At 57.2% G+C, this 18,483-nt stretch overlaps 8 protein-coding genes across 8 annotated transcripts; 5 read left to right on the plus strand and 3 right to left on the minus strand.

Moving 5' to 3' along the window:
* Positions 1-1,019: 1,019 nt before the first annotated feature.
* SPRG_12198 (hypothetical protein) lies at positions 1,020-3,693 on the plus strand (the record flags this gene model as incomplete). The annotated part of the gene is made up of 3 exons (XM_012351165.1): positions 1,020-1,757; positions 1,787-3,377; positions 3,428-3,693. 3 exons carry the CDS (start codon positions 1,020-1,022, stop codon positions 3,691-3,693), a joined length of 2,595 nt encoding a protein of 864 aa, XP_012206555.1.
* A 492-nt stretch (positions 3,694-4,185) lies between these two features.
* SPRG_12199 (hypothetical protein) lies at positions 4,186-4,679 on the plus strand. The gene is made up of 3 exons (XM_012351166.1): positions 4,186-4,340; positions 4,391-4,547; positions 4,592-4,679. Exons 1-3 carry the CDS (start codon positions 4,226-4,228, stop codon positions 4,620-4,622), a joined length of 303 nt encoding a protein of 100 aa, XP_012206556.1. The 5' UTR covers positions 4,186-4,225; the 3' UTR covers positions 4,623-4,679.
* Positions 4,680-4,755: 76 nt separating this feature from the next.
* On the plus strand, positions 4,756-4,981 carry SPRG_12200 (hypothetical protein; the record flags this gene model as incomplete). The annotated part of the gene is made up of 2 exons (XM_012351167.1): positions 4,756-4,803; positions 4,877-4,981. 2 exons carry the CDS (start codon positions 4,756-4,758, stop codon positions 4,979-4,981), a joined length of 153 nt encoding a protein of 50 aa, XP_012206557.1.
* A 287-nt stretch (positions 4,982-5,268) lies between these two features.
* Positions 5,269-6,770, minus strand: SPRG_12201 (hypothetical protein). The gene is made up of 3 exons (XM_012351168.1): positions 5,820-6,770; positions 5,639-5,769; positions 5,269-5,595 (listed from the first exon to the last, which is right to left on the minus strand). Exons 1-3 carry the CDS (start codon positions 6,749-6,751, stop codon positions 5,336-5,338), a joined length of 1,323 nt encoding a protein of 440 aa, XP_012206558.1. The 5' UTR covers positions 6,752-6,770; the 3' UTR covers positions 5,269-5,335.
* Positions 6,771-7,489: 719 nt separating this feature from the next.
* Positions 7,490-9,029, plus strand: SPRG_12202 (hypothetical protein). Its single transcript, XM_012351169.1, has 4 exons — positions 7,490-7,976; positions 8,044-8,354; positions 8,401-8,479; positions 8,538-9,029. The coding sequence occupies exons 1-4, from the start codon at positions 7,524-7,526 to the stop codon at positions 8,961-8,963; spliced, it is 1,269 nt and encodes a 422-aa protein (XP_012206559.1). The 5' UTR covers positions 7,490-7,523; the 3' UTR covers positions 8,964-9,029.
* SPRG_12203 (hypothetical protein) lies at positions 9,023-12,123 on the minus strand. Its single transcript, XM_012351170.1, has 10 exons — positions 11,923-12,123; positions 11,580-11,876; positions 11,400-11,537; positions 11,196-11,330; positions 10,411-11,151; positions 9,773-9,958; positions 9,517-9,723; positions 9,325-9,466; positions 9,171-9,259; positions 9,023-9,131 (listed from the first exon to the last, which is right to left on the minus strand). The coding sequence occupies exons 1-10, from the start codon at positions 12,100-12,102 to the stop codon at positions 9,054-9,056; spliced, it is 2,193 nt and encodes a 730-aa protein (XP_012206560.1). The 5' UTR covers positions 12,103-12,123; the 3' UTR covers positions 9,023-9,053.
* Positions 12,124-13,796: 1,673 nt separating this feature from the next.
* SPRG_12204 (hypothetical protein) lies at positions 13,797-14,386 on the plus strand (the record flags this gene model as incomplete). The annotated part of the gene is made up of 3 exons (XM_012351171.1): positions 13,797-13,932; positions 13,988-14,273; positions 14,332-14,386. The coding sequence occupies 3 exons, from the start codon at positions 13,797-13,799 to the stop codon at positions 14,384-14,386; spliced, it is 477 nt and encodes a 158-aa protein (XP_012206561.1).
* Positions 14,387-16,181: 1,795 nt separating this feature from the next.
* On the minus strand, positions 16,182-16,795 carry SPRG_12205 (hypothetical protein). Its single transcript, XM_012351172.1, has one exon. The coding sequence runs from the start codon at positions 16,755-16,757 to the stop codon at positions 16,233-16,235; it is 525 nt and encodes a 174-aa protein (XP_012206562.1). The 5' UTR covers positions 16,758-16,795; the 3' UTR covers positions 16,182-16,232.
* Positions 16,796-18,483: the final 1,688 nt, after the last annotated feature.

The following is an 18,483-nucleotide window of genomic DNA, read 5'->3' on the forward strand; positions in this document are numbered from 1 at the left end:
AGTCTCACAGTGGGACGTTCAAGGATTTGTATCCGATTTCAGAGGATATACAGTTCCAGAGTGGTCCGCTCTTTGCTCTTCAAACAAGGGACATCGGTGTCTCTTGGGTACGAAAGGCTCTTGTAACGAGGGATTCGGAAACCGTCTGCTTCAACCGCTGCATTTAACGCAATCGGTCAAAAGACGTTTGAAGCGTGAAAGGCAAAACACATCCGCTGCATACTGCAATTGGACGACGCTTGCGTGACTTGTTGGTGTAGTTCAGTTGAGAGCAACGCCCCGAGCACCGTGCATAGGATGCCATTGAGGTCGTCCCGGCGCCACGCAGTCGAAGGTACCAGGTAGCATCGCTGTGGGACGACCATAGAAGCCACGGAGCTCCAAAACCACTCTTATGGGCTCTACCAATACATGTATCTCCGGGCGTTCTTCTAACGCCAATTCTCTACCGAAGCGTCGGGGCGCATGTAGCGTTGAGTGCGGCAAGGTCCTGGCTCGCTTCTACGGCCGAGTTTCGGTGGCTAGCCCATTTTTGGGGGGTAGCCTTGCTTTTCAAATCGGCGAATGTGTTTCAGGCAAGGCGTCTGCGCTCGCTCGGAGCACTTTAAAGCCACAGATCATAGCACTAGCATCCAGGATCGAGAGTACCGTGGTATTGCGAGTAAGTGAGAAGCGGCCTTGATGGCCGTCACAACCGCGTGGCACTAATTTATACTAACTTTAGTAAATGAAAAATGTATTTGCCATGGCGAATGCAAGATGCTTGACGGCCTTGGTACTAGAAGCATGGAGCTCGTACGTCGTCGTCGAGCAAACGCCTCTCTTCTGAGCTTGTAGAGCGCGTATATCTGACGCGTTCTACTACGTTTAAACATCCTATCACCAAACGTTTAAACGGCCGTCTAAAAATACATTCCGAATGTATAGGGCAGAGTATAGTATACGCAACGCGAGGTATTTGAGGGGACTTGTGTGTGGCTTGGTCGCATTTCCAAGTCAGTCGAAGCAGCAGCAGCACGATGAAGTGGCTCCGCTCGGAAGAGATGGAGTACATCTCCTTGATCGTCAACGAGGACGCGGCCCATGACTGCGTCCAGAAGCTCGGCGACCTCGGCGTCGTCGAGTTCACGGACCTCAACCCGGAGCTCACGCCCTTCCAGCGGCGCTACGTCTCGTACGTCAAGCGCTGCGACGAGATGGACCGCAAGCTGCGCTTCTTCGCGGGCGAGATGGCCAAGCTCAAGATCACGGCCAAGAGCGCGGGCAGCGTCGACTCGTTCCTTGCAGGCTCGGCGGACGTGCGCTACGGCAGCCAAGACACGGCCGTCCGCGCCCTCGACACGCTCGAGCGCATCCTCGAAGACAAGGAGCAGGAGCTCCTCCAGCTCAACTCGATGCACGAGAAGCTCACGCGCGAGTACAACGAGCGCAAGGAACTCCAGGAGATCATCTCGCGCGTTGGCGAGTTCTTTGAGATTGAGCTCCCGGACGCGACGCGCCGCGACACGTCGTCGCGCGTCAGCTCGCGCACGGGCAGCAGCATGAACTTTGGTGTTGGCTCGCCGATGGACGCGTCCGAATCGGACTTGGCCATCCGGTTCAAGAACATCACGGGCGTCGTGCCCGCGGACGAGCGCCTCAAGTTTGAGCGCATGGTGTTCCGTGCGACGCGCGGCAACTGCTTCACGCGCTTCTCGGCCATTGACGAGCTCCTCGTCGACCCGGGCACTGGCGTCGCGGTCGAGAAGCACGCGTTTGTGATCTTTTCCAGTCGCAGTTTATCGAGACAAAGCTCCGCAAGATCTGCGACGCGTTCCACGCCCGTCTCTACACGCTGCCGTCGATGGACGACCGCACCGCGATCGCCAACTTGATCCAGAACAACAACGCGGAGCTCAACCAGAGCTCGCACATTCTGCGCCGCAACCGCGAGTCGTGCGTGCTCCTCTGCCGCGAGCTCGCCGAGCACCACGAGTCGTGGAAGTGGTCGGTGCTCCAGGAGAAGGCCACGTACCACACGCTCAACACGTTCAAGGCGGACGTGAGCGGCATGCTCCGCGGCGAAGGCTGGGTCGTCAAGGAAGCCTTGGACCAGGTCCGCCGCGCCGTGGACCGCGCCCACAACGCCGATGACAAGTCGATGCCGTCGCTCGTCGACTCGGTGCCCAAGCCGTGGCCGGTCGCGCCGACGCACTTTCAAACCAACAAGTTTACGTCGGCGCTCCAGTCGTTCGTCGATACGTACGGTGTGCCCCGGTACGGCGAGATCAACCCCGCGGTCTTCACGGCCGTCTCGTTCCCGTTCCTCTTTGGCGTCATGTACGGCGACATTGGCCACGGCTTTTGTATCTTCCTCTTTGGCCTGTACATGATTGCGACCGAGAAGATCCTCGAGCGCGGCAAGGTCGGCGAGATGACGGCGCAGATCTACGGCGGTCGCTACATGATCACGCTCATGGGCGTCTTCGCCATGTACGCGGGCTTTGTCTACAACGATTTCTTCTCGCTGCCACTCAACCTCTTTGGCTCCAAGTGGCAGTACCTGGACAACTGCGAGGAGCTCGGTCTCAAGCACGAAAAGTGCGAGGCGTACTACCACTACGACGGCGTGCCCAACGGGACCGTCGATGTCGCCAACGGCCACAACGTCTATGGGTTCGGTCTCGACCCGATCTGGAAGACGTCCGAGAACGAACTGCTCTTCTTCAACTCGTTCAAGATGAAGCTCAGTGTCATTCTCGGCATCACGCAGATGGGCTTTGGTATCCTCATCAAGGGCTGGAACGCGCTCTACTTCAAGGACTACCCGACGTTCTTCTTTGACTTCTTGCCGCAGCTCGTCTTTGCCGCGTCGCTCTTCTTCTACATGGTCGTGCTCATTGTCATGAAGTGGAGCATCGACTGGACCGAGCGCATGAGCCACGAGGTGTGCCCGTTCAACTTTGAAGGCCCGGCCACCGGCTGCCGCCCGCCCGCGCTCATCAACACGCTCATCAACATTGCCCTCCAGCCCGGCGCGGTCGCCGACCCCATGTACGAAGGCCAGAAGAAGATGCAGCAGACGCTGCTTGCGTTTGCGGGCTTGTCGGTGCCGATCATGCTGCTCTGCCATCCGCTCTACATGAAGTTCAAGTATGGCAGCCCGGCGCAGGAAGTGTCGCACCAGGTCGACTTTGACAACCTGAGCGACGACGACGACCACGCCAAGCTCGCGCCCGCGGCCCACGGCGGCCACGGCCACGGCCATGGCGACGAGCCGTTCAACTTTGGCGAAGCCGCGATCCACCAGGGCATTGAAACCATCGAGTTTGTGCTTGGCATGGTGTCCAACACGGCGTCGTATCTGCGTCTCTGGGCGCTCTCGCTGGCCCACTCGGGTATGTGTCGGACATTGGTATCAATGTATCAATGGCTCATGTGTATGTAGAACTCGCGACGGTGTTTTTCGAAAAGGCGATGCTCTCGACCATCAACATGGACTCGTTCGTTGCGATTTTCATCGGCTTCGCGCTCTTCGCCGGCACGACGTTTGGCGTCATTCTCTGCATGGACGTGCTCGAGTGCTTCCTCCACGCGCTGCGTCTCCACTGGGTCGAGTTCCAAAACAAGTTTTACAAGGCCGACGGCAACAAGTTCCACCCGTTCAACTTCAAGGAGATGATCCGCGCGACGCAGTTTGAAGCGAGCAACTAAGCAGCACGATGTGGAGACGGGCCGCTGACGCCATTAAGTTGGTCACAACGGACCCTGTGAATACACATCCCATCCTTCCCCGATTTCCGTGTGCCTTGTGGATGATCTTTCGTAGGTTGCAACTTATAGCAAAGGGAACTAATAGCGTCGTGGAAGCAGGGATAGAGCGGCGACAGGAGCTTCTGGCAGCAAGGATATGTTCATAGCTAGTATTCCGTTTCCTCGCTGGCCGAAGGACTTGGTCGTTGAAGCCCACTGAAAGATCAGTGGTGCTCATGCGCACACTATTTATAAATATGTAAATAGTGTATGGAATACGGCGATGGGAGGAAGGGATCTTCCAAAAGGCAATGCGGCTCGTGCTGCGGTCGCCAATGCTCATTGCGTTGGTATCAATGTGCCATCTTGATTTCTTTTGCAGCCATCGCGCCAACGTGGCCGGGCACGAATTGAACGAGACCATGGGTTTCGTATCAGACACTATTTGCGTGTCGGTGGCGTGGAAAGTGCAATTTCAGAACGACCACAAGGTATGGCGGCGCTGAGCTTGGAGGAGAAGGCGTGGTGCGACCAGCGCGAGAAGGACCTGCGCGAGTACAGCGCGCTGGGTGCTGCTGGCGGCGCCATTGTGAGCTCCAGCGTCACGTGTACGCTCTTTGCTTCTGGTGTCAAATCACATCTCAGTTCTGATCTGTAGTTGTGGGCCGCTTCCCGCGCCCGTACCAGATTGCGACGATCCTCGGGTCTGCTGTCATTGGCAGCATCTCGGGCTACCTCTATGCAGACAACAAGGCGCTCGAGCGCATCAACGATCTCAGTGCGACCTCGGAGCTCCGCAAGCAGTTCCGCAAGCTGTACATCTATCCCCCTTGGCATCCGTCTCATGCATGCGTCGTAGGCAGCACGCCAAGCAGGCAGGCAAAGAGTAAGACATCAATAGACACTGTCGATGCTACCGTCTACCCACGATGTCGGTTTGGACGATAAGGGAGGCGCCATCTCTCAGTATGCCTACGCCCTACAATCAGCACACACTCTAGCACACTAAACCTTTCAGCGAAGATGGCAGGGTGGATGCTTGACGAGGCTGCGCGCGTGAGCGAGTTCCAGGTGCGCCAACGGGTGTACGCTGGTAGTACGGTGCTCTTGCTTGGCACCAAGGAGAACCGACACGCTTGTCTAGTCGCACGATCGCTGCCCACTGTGGTGGGTCTCGGCGCTCAGCGGCGCATATGCCAAAACGCCCGAGCCGCCGCCAGCGACCTTGGGCCACGCGCCGATGGCGTGAGCGCTTGCGTCACCCGAGGCCCACACGTTTTTGCTAGAGATGACGGCGAGCGCAGACGGCGGTGCGGCCACGGGTGTCGGGACTACAGTGGCACGTACTAGTACGCATTACTGTTACGGAAGGATCTAATTGTGTCTTGCGGTTGGCGGTGCCATGCACGGTGTTTCCTTCCAGGCGCGCTCGTCGTGGCACGTGGCGATACCATTCTATCGGCTGCAGCGTTGATCCCCTCGTCCTATGTCTGTCACGCAGCGCACAACGGGCCGTGCAACGAAGCTCATGACGACGCAATGTATCATGGTGTGGCATAGCAAGTTTATGGGAGGTCCTAACTCTAGTTTTGATGCGACGGTGCTAAACCATGCACATGGCCGCCGCCTCCTTCTCGTTGAAGGGGCAGCGCTCCGCGTCGGCCGCGGTCTCGACTTGGATCGAGAGACACTCAAAGCCGTGCAGCGACAGCAGACGCTGCTGGAGTGTCGCCACCACCGACGTCGACGAAGGGCTGACCACATGCACCGTGAGCGCATACGCACCGGTCGAGACCGACCACACGCGGAGGTCGTGGTAGTCGGTCGCCACCGACTGAATCGTGGCTTCAATACCCGCCAAATCTAAAAGGGCAAAGTGAGAAAGGCCACGGTAGCCGCGTCGTACCCAGCTCGATGGACGTGCCCTCCATGAGCACGAGAAGGCTCGTCTTGCAAATACCGATGGTCGTCGCGCCGACAATGATCGAGAAGAGCAGCGTCACGATCGGGTCGCAGAGCTGCCACGAGGGATTATACCTACAGCGAAATAGAGTCACGTCTAGTCGGTGGTTGGAGGTCGGTCGGACCAGATGAGGCCACCCGCTATACACACGCCGAGGCTCTGCAGAAAGTCGCCGAGCGCGTGCAAGTACGCTGCGCGCACGTTGAGGTTTTCGTGGCCACCGCACGACGCCGCCGTGAGGTGGGTCTCGGGCTCGGGCTCATCGTCGACGTCAATCGCCGTCATCGACTCGCGTGACGTGCACGCGTCATCGCCATCTTCCTTGGCGTGTTCATGATCATGGTCATGGTCGTGATGGTCATGCGCAACAGCATCATCGTGGATTTCCTCATGATCATGATGATCGTGGTCGTGGTCGCAGGCACCGTGGCTGTGGCCATGGGCCTCTGTGGCAGCCTGGTTCCCGTCATGGCTGTGACCGTGACTACTGCTGCCGTGGCTGTGACCGTGACTGGTGCTGCCGTGGCTGTGACCGTGGCCGCCGTGGCTGTGGCCATGTCCGAGAATCTTCATGAGCGCAATGTTGACGGCGAGGCCGAGCAGCGCGACGCAGAACATGACCTTGCCGTTGACCTGCGGGATGATCTCGCCTGGCAGCGGCGCGCGTGTGAGCAAGATGATGCGCTCAATCGCAGCCCAGACGAGGCCGAGCGTCAGTAGCCAAATGAGGAGGATGCTGCCGAGGGCGCCGAGGACCTCGGCGCGCTTGTAGCCAAACGGCATGACGCGCGTCGCAGGAAACTTGGAGAGGTACAAGGCGAAGAGCGAGAGAAGAAACCCGAGCACGTCGCTGAGGAGGTGCGCGGCGTCCGACATGATGGCGAGGCTGCCCGCGACGTAGCCGCCAACGAACTCGGCGATCATAAAGACGATGCAAAAGACGCACGCCCACTCGAGCTTGCGCTGCGCGAGGTCGCGCTCGAGGTCCTTCTGTGCAGCCTTCATCACGAGCGACGCCGACGGAGACGCAATTGGCACTTGCTCAAACTGGCCCATGGCTGTCGGCGGACGTGATGCAATTTCGCAATATCGACGGGGTCTCTGCCAATTCTGCTAGAAAGGGCGCCATACAAAGAGCAAGTTGTCGCGAGCAGATGCTGTACCCAACCGACAAAGTTCGGGTGCGCATCTTGAACTTTACGCCAAAGTGAACTTGACAAGTCGAGGACGAGAGCCGCAGGGCGGTAACGCCACGCTGCCTTGCGGCAGATGGTCGTTTCCGTTGCCACATACAAAAGCCTCACAAGATAATAGCAGTTCTAGACGCAATGGCACTTGACGCTTGCGCGTGTTCGCCGAGGGGAGCAAGCCACCCCTCCTAGTTGAACAATAGAACGACAAAATCGAACTTTATACGACATCCAACTTGGCGCCGTCCACGTGGCGGCCGCGTTACTGCCACCAAGTGCAACCGTGGGGTGGATACAAACTCAGATTGAGATTCGCTCGTCCGTGCACCATCCAACAACAGCGCGATGGCCGCCGTGTCATTGGCTCGACGCCAGTTGCCCTCTTGAAGTCGATGCACTTTTGCGGCCAAATGAGAGAAAACATAAACTCCCGTTTCAATGCACTCCTCTCCATCGCACACAGCTGGCTTCGGACGGCTCTTTCTGAGCCCATGCATCCTCTGCCGCGTGCTCGCTTATCTGAGCCCATGCATCCTCTGCCGCGTGCTCCCGTCAAAAGGCACCTGAGGTTTTGGATTTTTAGTTTCTCTCTTCTTTTCCTGTGAACCTGTTTTTAGCAGTTGACGACACCACGCGGGATGGAGATTCTGGACGAGAACGTCGTGCCGACCGTCCTCGTCTCGACCGCCGACGCGGCCACCTACCGCAACAATGCGGCGATGCGGTGTGCGAAAGCGCTGCAGTTTGATGTCAAGCGAGAGATTGCGACCAGCGGCTGGAGCCTCGAGGACGACCGGCTCGGCCTCAAAGTCTACGCCAAGCCGATGCCGGGCTCGTCCGTGGCACAGTACCTTGCGATAGGCGCCCTCCCCACGACGCTTCCTAGCCTTGTCGACGCCTTATACGCTGAAACGAGCAACGACCAAAAGATCCTCGACTCGATCTTGCTCGAGCACGACTTTGTCAACGCCGGTGTGCTCTCGGTGCTCGAGGCGCGGCAGAAGGACGACATCGGCGACTTTCTCGGACTCAAGTACCTTAAGTTTAACATCGCCATGTCATCGGCGCCGCGCGACCTCACCTACATCGAGGTAGATATCCATATTCTTCGGGCCAACGAACCCGTAGTCCACCTTGCCTACCGGTATCTTGCACTAGCATTCGGGCACGCGCATCAATGAGCAAGGCGCGCGCGTCTTGATTGTGCTGCGAGAGTCGGTGGCGCTCTCGGCGATGCCCGAAGTGAAAGGCACGACGCGGGCGACGATGCTGGCGAGCTTTGTCTACACGGCGAGCCCGCGCGGCGACGTGGACGTGGCCTGTCGATGGTTCATGGACCCCAACAGCTCGTCGCTCTTGCTCAACTGTGGCGCTGCCAAGGTGCGCCACATGCTCCTGCGCACCGCGACCCTTCCCGCGTACCGTCGCATTGTGACCCGGCCGCCAGCGTCGTCCTGGGTGCCCGATGCGTACGTCCTCTCATCCGGCGTCCTGCCCGATTGGTTGTATGTCTAGCGATCGCAAGGCGTGTGTGGTGTGCAGCAAGCGGTTCAACGCGCTCCGGTCCAAGCACCACTGCCGCCTCTGTGGCGAGGTAAATCGAGTGCAGTACTGTTGCTTGATGGTACTACTGCCTTTCTTGCCGTGGATAGATCATGTGTAGTGGCTGCACGACCAAGATCGTGTACGTTCCGGCCTGTGCGTCCCAAGCCGTCACGGGCAAGTATTGCACCGAGTGCGTCGTGCTGGCCAAAGCAAACGGCAACGTGGACGTCGGAACGTCGTCACGACACGGGTCGATCACCTCGACGATCGCGTCGACGTATGCCTCGAGCCCCGACGTCGACGATGGCGCGTCCGACGTCTCGTCCGTGCGTTCGTTGCGCTCCAACCGGTCGATGGCGTCGCTTCGAGAGCGCGCCTCAGTCGCCGCACCGCCGCCAGCGCCGGTGCCAGACGCGACGATCGGGCATGGCTTTGTCGCACTCGACTTGAATGCGCCGTCGATTGGCACCACCGTCGTGGAGGAGGTTGCACGTCAAGTGACCCGACGTCTAAGCGCCGAAGTCGACGTCTGAGTCCTTGCCAATAGATCGTGCAGTCAAGATACTGCATGCACAAACAAGAATGCATCTTCCTCGTGTTATATCGTCCATGATCAAATGCGATTACAAGAGGCGGATTGGCAGCATTTGGCTCAGCTCGGCGTCGTGGAGGAGCTGTACGCGGCGGTACGCACTCCAGTCCTAAACCACGTGAGAGCGACATGGAAAAAATCGACGGACCTTGATCGTGGCCGACGACGGGTGGAGGTAGCCTGGCGTCACCTGCGCTGGCAGAAGGCCCATGCGCGCATACACTTCGGCGACGAGTCCTACAACATGCAGTGCCCTCGTCAAGCATGGTCAATATATCTATCGGAACAAGGCGACAACGCACCGGCCGACGGATGGACGGGCGTGCTGCCCGACGTGGTCGACGTCGAGAGGTGCTCGAGTACGTGCTGCAGCGTAAAGCGAGAGGGTCGATTGACGTTTTCTTGCACAAACTGGTTGGCGGCTTGTTGCATGGCGATCGTCCGCTACATGAAAGAGATACGGAGTTGACGACGCAATTTTGAAAGCGTCGTACTTTGACTTTGAGGGGCACTACGACAATCTCGGTTGAGAGCGACGTGAGGATGCGGGCGCTGTACGGCCGGCACTTGACGCCGGCGTACGTCTCTTCGACGATGAACTTTTCGCCGAGCCGGTCGACAAGGATAAAACCGACGTGGTTGTAGCGCGCCTGCCAGGCCTCGACCCGCGAGGACAAGAAGCAGCTCAGACCGTCCTTTGGCTACAAAGAGCTTCGGGCATGAGATCACGCATCGCATCGATGATGAGACCGGCAGGTACGCGCAGTTGCGCTGGAAGAAGACGAGGTCGCCGGTCTGCAGCGTGTCCATGACCATGTCGTCCATCGAGCCCGTGATGAACGCGTAGCCGCGCGGCGGGTGGTTGGCCTTGGAGCGCTCGAGCTGGACGAGGCCGGCCCAGCCCGCGACGGCCACAAACGGCAAACTCGCGAGGCCCTTGGCGGCGGGACTCCAACTCATTTGCGCAAATAAAAAGTGCACGCCATTGTGGGCGCGGCAGATGCCACTTTTACTGACATGAATAAAATAGTGTTATATAAAACGTGAAATAGTGTATATTGGAATGTGAATAGTGTTGTATTGGAGACGCCCCGCGCTCTCCCGAGACGGCGAGACGCTGCTGAAGAGCAAGGTTGCTATCAGTCGGGTCCGAGACTATCTGACGTGACGGTGTATCCTCTAAAATGACAAAGAACGCGCTAGCAACTGCGGTGATGGACGTTTGACGTTCAGTTTCAGTTTCATGCGCGCGTACACCACAAAAAGCACGATTACCTTTCACACGAGCCACCACTCTATCTATGGACACACCACAAAAAGCACGATTGCCTTTCATACATGGCGACCGCTATTTCACTCATCCTGACTGCATTTATTTACTAAAGTACGCTACGTGTCCTCGCTTGCTCGCGCTCATGCGCCGTGACAAACTCCAAGACAGCATCAAACACATCGTCGTAGTCCGAGTTGGCCGGCGACACACAAGGTGGAGTCATCTCTACGCCCGCGGCGCTTGGCGGCGCCACGACCGTCCGCACCACGCGCGGGACGCCGTCGTCCGAGTACTGGTACGAGCAAAACGTGCTCTGGTAGCCCGACGCGTTCGACCGCAGCGTATGGTGGAGCGACGTGGACGACGACAAGAACGTAAAGGTGCCCCCGCGCTTGGATGCTTGGCCGTCGTCCCAGAGCATAATGACATCCGAGTCGTGCCCGCCATCGTCCGACGGCTCTGGCATTTGCTTGCGTGCGATTGGCGGCCTGCGGGGCGCCGGCACGCGCGTCGACCGTAGGTTGTACTGCGTCGCGGCTTGCAGCGCTTGGGTCACGGTGCCCAATGGCACGGGTTCCGGGTCGCCAAGGCGTTTGGAGCAGCGCTTGCAGATGGAGACCGTCACGGGCTTGGCGCCGGTCGCCTTGGTCCAGCGCCCTGAGCACGCCTTGCAGACGATCCGGCTGCACTGGTCGCACGTCTTGCGCCCGAGAAAGAGGCCGAATTTGGCGTCGCAGCAGGCGCAAAACGCAGTCGACTTGATCGAGGATGTCACGGCCGTGTTCCAGGACATGCTCGTGTCGGTCGTTTCAGCTTGGAGGCGTAGCAGGAACAAGTGCTCTTCCAGATTCAACGCCTACGTCGCCATGTGCGATTGCACTTGCGTCGCATGTCGCGTACCTGGCTGACGTGGGCCTTCATGCAGCGCTGGGTCACAGCACGCGGGACAAACTGACCGCGCGGGTCGGCGACGAGAACGTTGTAGTAGTCGAGCATCTCCGGATTGCTCTCCGATTCGATAAAGACATGGCCCGACTATCGAGATGCCACATGAGCTCGTCGTCGTCGTCATGATGATGCTGATGATGCTTTGAGAGAGCGTACGCGATAGATGGAGGCGCGTACAAGTCCGTGGGCCTTGTGCAGCGAAGGACAAGCGTCGTTCTCGATCGAGTGGATCGCGCGGACCCAGCCCCGGCGCTTGCGGTTCCGCGTGTCGACGAATTCAAATTCATCGTGGGCCTGCAGTTTCGCATGAGTCTATCGCATGCAATCTCTCTCTACCTCGAGGTAGCAAAGGTCGCGGGTCGCAAATCCGAGGGGCGCGTCAAGGGCGGCCCACTCGACGCCAACGTAGTGCAGCGGGTGCGGTACCTTGCCGCGCGTTACCGGCCGGTCCACGAGCGTGTACAAATTGACTTTGTCGAGGATGCTCTTGCCCAGAACGCGGCCAAACGTCCGTAGCTCCAGCGTCGAGCGGCAGTGAAAGACGTTGGCAACGTCTTCGAGCGTTGCGCGCACCTGGGTGTAGCAGCTCATTGCATCGCGCGCTGCATCGACGCTGTCATGGCCGCGCCGCAGCTGCGCCTCGCATGAGCCATCGTCGTTGGTCGGCGAGGTGGCGTACCCGGGCCCGGCGGCGCGTCGTCGGGTTGGCGATCGTGGCCCAGATCGGCTGCGCGTCCAGGACCAGCGCGTTCTGCACCGTCTCCTGACAGATGGTCTGGGCCAGCGTGAGCAGCGCCGATGTCTCGTGCGGCGCCAGCGGCGGGCACTCGAAGAAGTCGGGTGGCAGCGGCAGCACCATGGGCGAAATGCAAGTTTGCCATACTGCTGCGCTGAAATTGCACCGCCATGTGGAGCGGCCAACCCGCCTTGATCTCGAAAAATAAAAACAACTCGAAGAATGTATGCGCTGGACGATGTTTTATTGTCGTGGCAGTTGGAATTGCGGAAATCTAAGCGGCGTACTACGGTAAATTCAGTGGCACGCGCCAATAAATGTGCAACTGAGCAGGACCTGGACCGACGACAGAGCGTACGTGCACTATGGCGAGTGATGGTGGCGGCGGCTGAACATTCCTTGAAACTCGAAGGAGGAGGATGGAAATCTCACAATGCTAGTGCCAAGTTGCGATACCAACGCCATCGGTCAGCAAGACACCAGATCTTTTGCCGCGTGGCCGTCTCTTTAACTCGGCAAGGTATGATCCAAATGGCCCGAAATGTAGCTTGTGGCGGAGGGCCAGCTGGGGACCGATGAAGCGATGTAGAGTCATTGCATCTGTCCGTAGCATGCAGCACAACTCGTGCTCTGATCGGGCCGCTTCCATAGGGATTGTTGGGAGTAGAGTTGGTGTCTTCAAGCCCTTGGTGGGCAAGCCTCTTGCTTCGATGATCGAGGAAGGGAAGTATAAGAAATATAAAGTTTTGTAAAGGGGCGCTCATTAGTAGGAAAAATTCAGAAAGTGGCTCCACGGAAATCACCCCGATCTGCCTGACAGAGAAGTATAACTCAGTGGTATCATACTCTGTGTTTTCATCACGTCTATTTTGTGAAATATAAAATTTCACAGGTAAGACTTTACCTACTAATGAGTTAATAATTCAAGCAGTGCCGTCGACGGTAGCTGCAGCAGCAATTTGTCGTGTCACGACGCGTTCGCCATGTAGCGTGTTATGAATGCCATCAATGCCACCAATCCAAAGCGCGCATTATGGAACGTCGCATATACATGCCGAAAATAGGCTTTTTTAATTCGGCATGCACGAGAATCAAATCCCTTGGCTGGCTGGGGGCTTGGACAAGGAGCCTTCTAGCAGTCTACTCTCGTCGCTGCTGGACCAAGGTATTATAGTTGTAGCACAAGGCATTCGAACACTGGTGTACTCTCGTTAAACTAGTAGTGGTATATTCTACAACGAGATTTACGCCCTTTCTACCTTTATAAGACCCTTTGTCGAGCTACAAATTGATTTTTACACTCACCTTGACTTCTTTCCACTATTCCTGGCGAGACTGCAAGTAGTTGGGAACAGCTCGCTATCGACCTCTGCATTCCGCATAGTCAAAGCGCGGCGGGGCTCGGGTTAGGAAGATCATTGGTCGGGCTGCGTCGTGCGCATTTGCCCGTGTTGCGAAGTCCCATGCGACCTTGGGCGACACGGGATGGTTGCACCCGATGGTACATAGTAAGAAGCAGTGGAGGTAAATGTATGTCCTCTCTGCACGAAGTGGCTGCGTGGCCTCGTTCGGCCCGCCCGTCTCGATTGAAGCAAGAGAAAGGACAACTTTTTTTCCTCTTCTTGTGTAGTACCAAGTCGACAGTTTGATGGTTGTCCACGTAACAATCCACTACAACTCGTCCAGCACACTCGTGACCGACCACCAACGCTGGTCCCGGCAGGTACGCTCCAATCTCTCCTCGTCCGTTGTCTGGACGCACGCCGCCACCACCACGTCGTCTTTCAATTTACTTTTTTTATACGACGCCGTAGACCATGGGTATCAAGATCCGCAACGACACGCAGCACGACGTGCTCGTCCTCATCTTCACATACATCCCTGTGCCGCACCCGAGTCTCTTTTACCGCAAGACACTGCTCATTTCCGCCGGCGACCGCATCAACTCCCCACGTGGCAGAGCAGCGTCAAGATTTACGCGTGGGACGCCGACGGGAACGGCCCCTAGTGCACAAGCACGTCGAGAAGACGCTCTCGAAAACCAACGCGACGCGACTTTTTTTTGCCCCCATCGGCGGTGAGATCGTCGCGACTATCGGCTCCATGGCCCATACGGTGGCCGACAGCATCCTCGACAACCTCATCCACGAGATCATCGAAGCGGCTGTCGACCACGTCATGGAGAAAATGGAGAACGCCGACGAAAACCTCGAGAAGCTCCAGGAAAAGGTCGTCCGCGACGCCTGCGCTGGCAGTCGCCCGACGTTTACAACCACGATGACCAAGAGAAAGATGTTTACTTCACGCAAAACACGTTTTCCTCCGGCGGCAGTTGAACGTCTACCGCAACAGGAAGAAAGGCAACCGCATCGACTTCGACGGCGCCGGCATGGCCTGGTTCGACTAAGGAGCGCGCCGCCCATAGGCCCCGCCGCGTCGTCATGAAATACGCGCGTCGATGCTTTTCGTTGATATGTTCTAGCATTTTGATGATTGTACTACACGGTTTCACGTTCGGGGCTGCTCTCTCTTTACACGTTAGTCGAAGCGTAAGGTTGCTCCGACCGTCATGTTAATAAGCTGTAAGGGACGCAGTACGGCGTCCTCGGATGTTCTTCCAGCTCAAAGGAGCACCTTGATCCTACCACACGTCTATCTCGCTTTGCGCTAACTTTACCGGGAAGTTGGCGCAAAGCAAGCAGAAAAGCCAGAAGTAAATCCACTCAACGAGCGTCCGATTGGCTCGATTTCCACCAATCACGGTGCTCAGCGATGCGATCTGCGTCAACGAAATCATTTCTGGATTATCGAGATGGCACCGACGTCGCTGTGGCACAACTCGGTCGTACGTCTTCTCTTGCTCGGGACACTGGACGAGGAAAGCTCGCTTCATGGACTACGAGGCCAGACCGACATTCTCAAGGCCATCGTCAACCATCTCCATGCGATCTGGCGGGCGCAACTCAAGGCTGACCAGCGCGGCTACGTCCCTCTTACCCGCGTCCGTATGCCCTTTAACACGCCGCGCGAGACGCCAATCCCGCACACTCCTCAACTCGTTACCTTTCCAGCGCCGCTCACACAGCTCGTTGACGGCATCAAGCAACCGAAACCATTCCTCGTCAACATGATGCCCTTCATCATCGGTCATGCCGAAACGACGCTACCACCCGAGTGTCAGCGCTATGTCCCGCTTCTCAACAGCTGCCGTCACCATGACGAGAACGGCAAGGTGGGGTACCTTACGATCCACGAAGGCATTGTCGAGGCCGACACCTCTCAACGGCGTCCCGGGCTCCACGTCGAAGCACCGTCCGCTGCCAAGCTTCAGTGTTATCTGGGTGCTGGTGAAGCACGCCACAAGTGGGTAGAGATTCGCTGGGGCCGCGGCTGGATGATCCGTCACGAGCTCCAAGGTGGTATCTACATGGCTTCCACGGTCGCCAAGTCGTGTGGGGTGCGTACACCACTGATACAATCAAACTTTCAATGTGTGTTTATTCTACTAACTAGGTCTGGAACACGGTCGTCGCAGATGAGAACGATATCGTCGGTGCCCACGGCGACGTGGATGTCCTCCATGGTGTCTTGGACCGTGAGCGCGATGGCTACTACGAGCCGCAAGCCAATGAGCTGTACTGGATCACAGATCGGACGCCGCACGAGTCTCTTCCGGTGGCAACCACGCAGTTTCGGCAGTACTTCCGCTTCGTTACGAGCAACGTCTCGCACTGGTTTGCAGAGCACTCGACGCCCAACCCACTGGGCATTCAGCCGACGGCCACGATCGTCTACGGCAACAAGTTTACGGGTACCTTGACGACCAAGACTTCAGCGTAGTGATTGGCGTTCGTTTAGCCAGGACATGTACTCCTCTAAATGAGCCATAAAAGGCAAGACACATGCACATGCGATGCTATTTAGGTCGCTGCATTGGTCAAAAGCTCCCGCAAACACTGATTGCGTCTCAGTCACCGCATGAAACTACCGGATATCCGTACAATGGCAATCTATCGGGATTAGGCCATAAGTTTCGTAGGGCTTGACCATAGTAGCTCATTGACAAACAGTGCGGCAGCAAGTTGTCGCCATGAACATCACGCTCCACAGCGACATCAAGATTGACGTCGTCTCTACGTACCTCTGTGTGTATTCATGTACCGCACACCGCTAGCCGTGCATGCTCGTGACACGTGCTGCATGCTAGTAGTAGCTTTTTAGTCAGATTATAGTATATTAGCATGTCGCTAGGATCAAACAGTATAGCCGAGCAAGACATCTTTTGGGCCGCAGTCGCATGAGCCGGGCGTGTACGACTCTGTGTGGGTCGCGACTTGGGCGAGGACGCAAATCGGGCAACAGAGCGCGCAGCACACGTCCTCGCACGCGTTGCCGGGGATTCGGAAGCGCTCGCGGACTTCGCCGCGGATGCAGAAGATGGGAAGCCCATTGCAAAGCAAAAAGCAGCAGCACGCGCCCCAGAACGACCCGGTCATGCGGTGGCGAATCTGCGCGTACGCGATGCACGGGCACAGCCACGCCATCAAGCAGTTGGGGATGCAAGAGTCCAGGCACGAAAAGAGCCCCACTTTCCACTGGCCAAGGAGGATACCGTTCTGGTCGACTAGGATCTGGCGCTGGCTCATCGGGTTGACGACTTGGCCCATCGGGCTCGCGACTTGGTACGTCGGGCTGGCGACTTGGCACGTCGGGCTGACGGCTTGGGCCGTCGGGATGGCTTGGCCGGTCTCGAGGTCGTGAGGGGGGATAGTGCTCATGGCTTGGAAGGCAAGCGTAGAGGTGATGAGAGCTCGAGACAAATGCAAAAGTGGGTTCCTCGAACGCAGCGATTGGCACCGCTATAATTAAACCAAGAGATGCAAGGGGGAGTTTCGTGTGAAAAACGCGTACTAGTACAAAGCAGAAACTGACATGGGGCCCACACTCACGACCCACCCAAATCCATTGGTTGTGGAACCCGCCTCGCACTGGTACGGCGGACACCGACACGGTAGCTGCCCTTAGTAGGTATGCCTAGTATATAGATGGAGAGAGAGATTGTCACACTCGATCGTCGCCCTAAAATACAAACGATTCACAAGTGGGTGTGGGCATGCCAAGTGCTTTTTATGCGGTCCCGGCGTGGGAGGGTTAATTATGCGGGTGGGTCCAGGGGTCGAGGTGTGAATTCTAGGGTCCAAGGGGTGGTCAAGTGAAAATGGAAAAAAGGATGGACCCCATAGGTTGAACGCGATTGCCGGGTCCTGTACTAGCCGTGGTCTAAAAACAGCTACAGTGCAGCTGTTTTTAGACCAAGGCGAGCAACGGCTCCATCAATGAAATATTGCACAGCCACCACACGCAAGGATCAACCGCCACGCCATCCGGCAGTTGGGGACGCATGCGTCAAAGCACGCAAAAATCCCCGCCTTCCACTGGCCAAGGAGCATACCGTTCTGGTCGACGTTGGTCATGCCTTGGCCTGGCTGACTGGCAGCATACTTGCCGTTCTCGAAGTCGTACGGGGTGGTGTGCATGTCTTGAAGGGGTGTCAAAAGCTCGAGACGAGAGAAAAGCAAATGTGTGTGGCTCGATGAAGCGCTGGAATATGCCGACAAATCCGCACCAATAAAATCCGGTCAACGGGATGAGGTCAATGAGACTTGTGTTAGCATAGCCCAGCAGATGTCGATCCGTAGCGCAAACATATTTCTACTTTAAACGGTAGCCATCCCCAAACTGGGGCAGTACTAGGAGAATTTACTGTCAACCTCTAACATGATTCAAAGAGGTCTTCTGCTGAAGACTGAGCTTTCTACAGAAGGACAGACGAGCTGAAGGATGTCGCGGCAAAAGATCAAGACAACGAGCAACTCGTTTCCGCTCGCGCACAAATCCGATACAAAGACAACATTAATGACAATGTTATGCGCAGAACAACTCTCATGTCGACAACATCATGCTACAACGTACAGTACTGTCGCAGCAACTGCACCATGGCCGTTTGTTCTCTGCAACAAGCGATTCAAGACAGCGTCTGCGGCGCTGTCCATGAGAATAGTAGTACCATTTGACACCGCGATCCATCGATACCAGCACTGTCACCTCCAGCAACCTTACAAAATACAGTCTTTTATTTACATTCAGTCAGTGCGCAGTCACCGATGGAATTAGCCAAAGCGCTTGGCGGGCACGCACTGCGAGTACCACTCGTCCTGCTTGATGCACTCGAGGCCCGTCGCACAGGCCACGTTGCCCGTGTAGTCCTTGCCACCGCATTGCTCCCACGCCTTCTTGGCGTCCTTGACGTCGATCGGCTTTTGCGTCGGCTTGTCGTTGGGCTTCTGCGTCGGCTTGTCAGTAGGCCTGTGGGTCGGCTTGTCAGTAGGCTTCTGCGTCGGCTTGTCAGTAGGCTTGTGCGTCGGCTTGTCACTGGGCTTGTGGGTCGGCTTGTGCGTCGGCACGGTCGTTGGGTTCGAGTCGTCTGGCGACGGCACGTCGGTG

Source organism: Saprolegnia parasitica (genome assembly GCF_000151545.1).
Source record: "Saprolegnia parasitica CBS 223.65 unplaced genomic scaffold supercont2.75, whole genome shotgun sequence".
Taxonomy (NCBI): domain Eukaryota; phylum Oomycota; class Saprolegniomycetes; order Saprolegniales; family Saprolegniaceae; genus Saprolegnia; species Saprolegnia parasitica.